General features: G+C 51.4%; 1 protein-coding gene across 1 annotated transcript; it reads left to right on the top strand.

Moving 5' to 3' along the window:
• The first annotated feature begins 1063 nt into the window (after window positions 1-1063).
• Window positions 1064-2763, top strand: RPP21 (ribonuclease P subunit p21). The gene is made up of 5 exons (XM_006215279.4): window positions 1064-1220; window positions 1297-1397; window positions 1492-1574; window positions 2356-2481; window positions 2625-2763. The coding sequence occupies exons 1-5, from the start codon at window positions 1164-1166 to the stop codon at window positions 2744-2746; spliced, it is 489 nt and encodes a 162-aa protein (XP_006215341.2). The 5' UTR covers window positions 1064-1163; the 3' UTR covers window positions 2747-2763.

Below are 2763 nucleotides of genomic sequence, written 5' to 3'. Positions count from 1 at the left end.
TACCTGTGTCGTGTGGTAATTTGATGATAACCTCTGTTAATATGTAAAAATCACTGGGTGTTAAAAATGCATGTTCCTGGGGCTCACCCTCAGTGGTTGATCAAGGTCTCGGGTGGGCTCGGCTTCTACCTTTTAAACATACTCCTCATTTGAGTCTGGGGACCCTTGTGAAACTAATCCAAGAGGAAATTTCATCCATTTCCTTCAAGCTGGAGGCCTTGGTCCCTGCCCAGCCTGACAGGTTTGAAAGAGGAGAAAATCCTCAGCCTCTCTTGACTTATGCTGCCTTCTCCCCATCTCCAGGTCTATTCATGTTCTGTCTCTCTACTAACCTCAGGAACAAGTGGTTATTAACTATGAAGCAGGAGTAAACACAGGATGCCAAACAGGGCAAACGAGAGACAGAGATCAAAGGGAGGAATGTGAAGCACTATCTGTCTATGTTGGGGGAGAGGGAATGTATTTTCAGGGGCAGGGAATGCTACTGACAGGTTTCTGTGCTCCAGTACCTAAGACTAGGAGTTAGTGAGAATTGACTACTGTGTGTCCAGCACTGCATAACAGGAAGTGTTTTTCTTTGGTAATTGGGAAAGATTGGGAGTAAGCTGTGCTTTCTGAGGGCCGGGAGCCCTCTTCCATCCCTCCACCGTCCTCATGTCCTTTCCAGTTTCGCTCCCACTGGCACTAGTGCATTTTTTGGAATATATAACCTGTTTCTTCAGTCTGTAGGTCTTCCAGACATCTGCTTTTGGCTTCAGGAGCTTATGGCAGAAAGTCTTGCTGGGAATAAATTGCACATAACCGTCTCCCCAGTCTATCTGCATAAAGAATGTTCTGTCCTGAAAAATGTTAGTAGTTTAAGATGCTCTCCTGTTCCACGAGCCTCTCCAGCCTCTACCTAATATGATGATCATAGTCTTGAGGAAGACTAGAGGGAATCCAAAACTCATAAAGGGACCCCCGGCTTGGATTGCGGGAGCGCGGGGTGGGTTTGCAAACACGTATCTTTGAGACCGCGGGGTGGCGCCAGAGCGAGGAGTGTCCGCGGCCCCAGGAACTACACTTCCCAGAAGGCCTTGCGCGGACGTCCGCAGGAGGGGCCACCCTGGGATAAAGCCTGTGGACTGTCGTGTGTTGGGCTCTCGCGGCGCGGCCTGGCTCGAATGGCGGGACCGGTGAAGGACCGCGAGGCCTTCCAGAGGCTCAGCTTCCTGTACCAGGTGAGTCCGCGTCGGGGAGCACGCACAGGGAGGAGGCCCAGTGCGGCCGGCCCCCAGTGACGGCTCCTTCCCTCAGGCCGCCCACTGCGTCCTCGCGCAAGAGCCCGAGAACCAGGCGCTGGCGAGGTTTTACTGCCACACGGAGAGGACCATCGCAAAGCGGCTCGTCTTGCGGAGGTGAGACGGGCGTGGAGCCTGGCAGTGGGCGGGGCGGGGGAAGAACCGGAGAGGGAGAGCGGGCCCCCGGACCACCACCCACCTCCGTCCCCAGGGACCCCTCAGTGAAGAGGACCCTCTGTCGTGGCTGCTCTTCCCTCCTCATCCCGGGCCTGACCTGCACCCAGCGCCAGAGACGTGAGTGCTCCCTTCTGCTGAGGTGGGATGTTTGAGGAGCCACCAGTGCCCTGGAGAGGGGACAGGCAAGGATTTAGAGGGGTGCTAGGTGTGGGGTTTGGAGGAGTCGACTTTCTCCAGCTGTGAGTTAAGTTGTTTACCTCCACTTGGACAAACTAGGTCTGGGCAGTAGAGAAATGATGTTGCCATGAGAGGCAACCTCGCCCGCACATAGTAATAGATATTATTTGGCATTATGAGGACATGATTCCCATCTTCATTCCTTACTTCAAAAATTTTCTAAGATGTATCAAGGATTTCGCTAGTCATTATTCTCTTTGAAATTATAGTCTGATGGGACAGACTAAGAAACAATTAAAATAGCATAGAAAAATGTTTTAATTGGGAGGGTAAAATACTAAGTTATTTAAACCAGTGGTCCTGAGGTTCATTATAAGTGAAGGAAGTGAGAAATGAAAATCCTAGGCATTTGTGAGATCTCAGGCAAGAGAGGTTGTGGTGCTGTCAAGGAAATGAGAGTTCAGGTGGCTGGAATTTGAGGTGGGCAAGGGCAAGACATGTGGCTGGAGAGGGAAACAGGACAGATCTTAAGGAGTTTGGACTTTATCTTAAAGGGTACAAAGAAATTGACAGTTTATGCAGGGACCTGACACCATCAAATTTGATTCAAAGTAGGGAGGGGGTAGACTCCCTACTAAAAAACAGTGGAAGCAAAACTGGGTGCAAGAGAGCTTTTCTTCTCCTGAACCTGGGCACTCTCTTTTTCCCACATTCACCCCAGGCTGCAAGGGTCAGCGCTGGACTGTACAGACCTGCCTAACATGCCAGCACAGTCAGCGGTTCCTCAACGATCCTAGGCATCTGCTCTGGGGAGACCGGCCTGAGGCTCAGCTGGGGAGCCAGGCAGGTGAGAGCTGGTAGAGAAAATCGGGGATACCCCAGGGAGGTCGGAGCAGTGGATAACACAGAGCTGAAGAGGACACACAGGTGAGTTCTGGGTTGGTGTGAAAGGTGCCAGTTTTAAAAAACTAATTCTGCTCATCTACTCAGATCCCAAACCACCACAGCCCCTGCCAAACACAGCCCACCCCGTTCCAGCCCAGCTTCCTGAGGAGAACATACAGCCTCGAGCTCCAGTCACCAGTGATGGATTCACCCTATCTTCCCAATAAATTTTAATTCTGTTTAA

The sequence above is a fragment of the Vicugna pacos genome, chromosome 20, assembly GCF_048564905.1.
Source record: "Vicugna pacos chromosome 20, VicPac4, whole genome shotgun sequence".
Classification (NCBI taxonomy): Eukaryota; Metazoa; Chordata; class Mammalia; order Artiodactyla; family Camelidae; genus Vicugna; species Vicugna pacos.
This window is presented reverse-complemented; position numbering and strand designations above follow the sequence as displayed.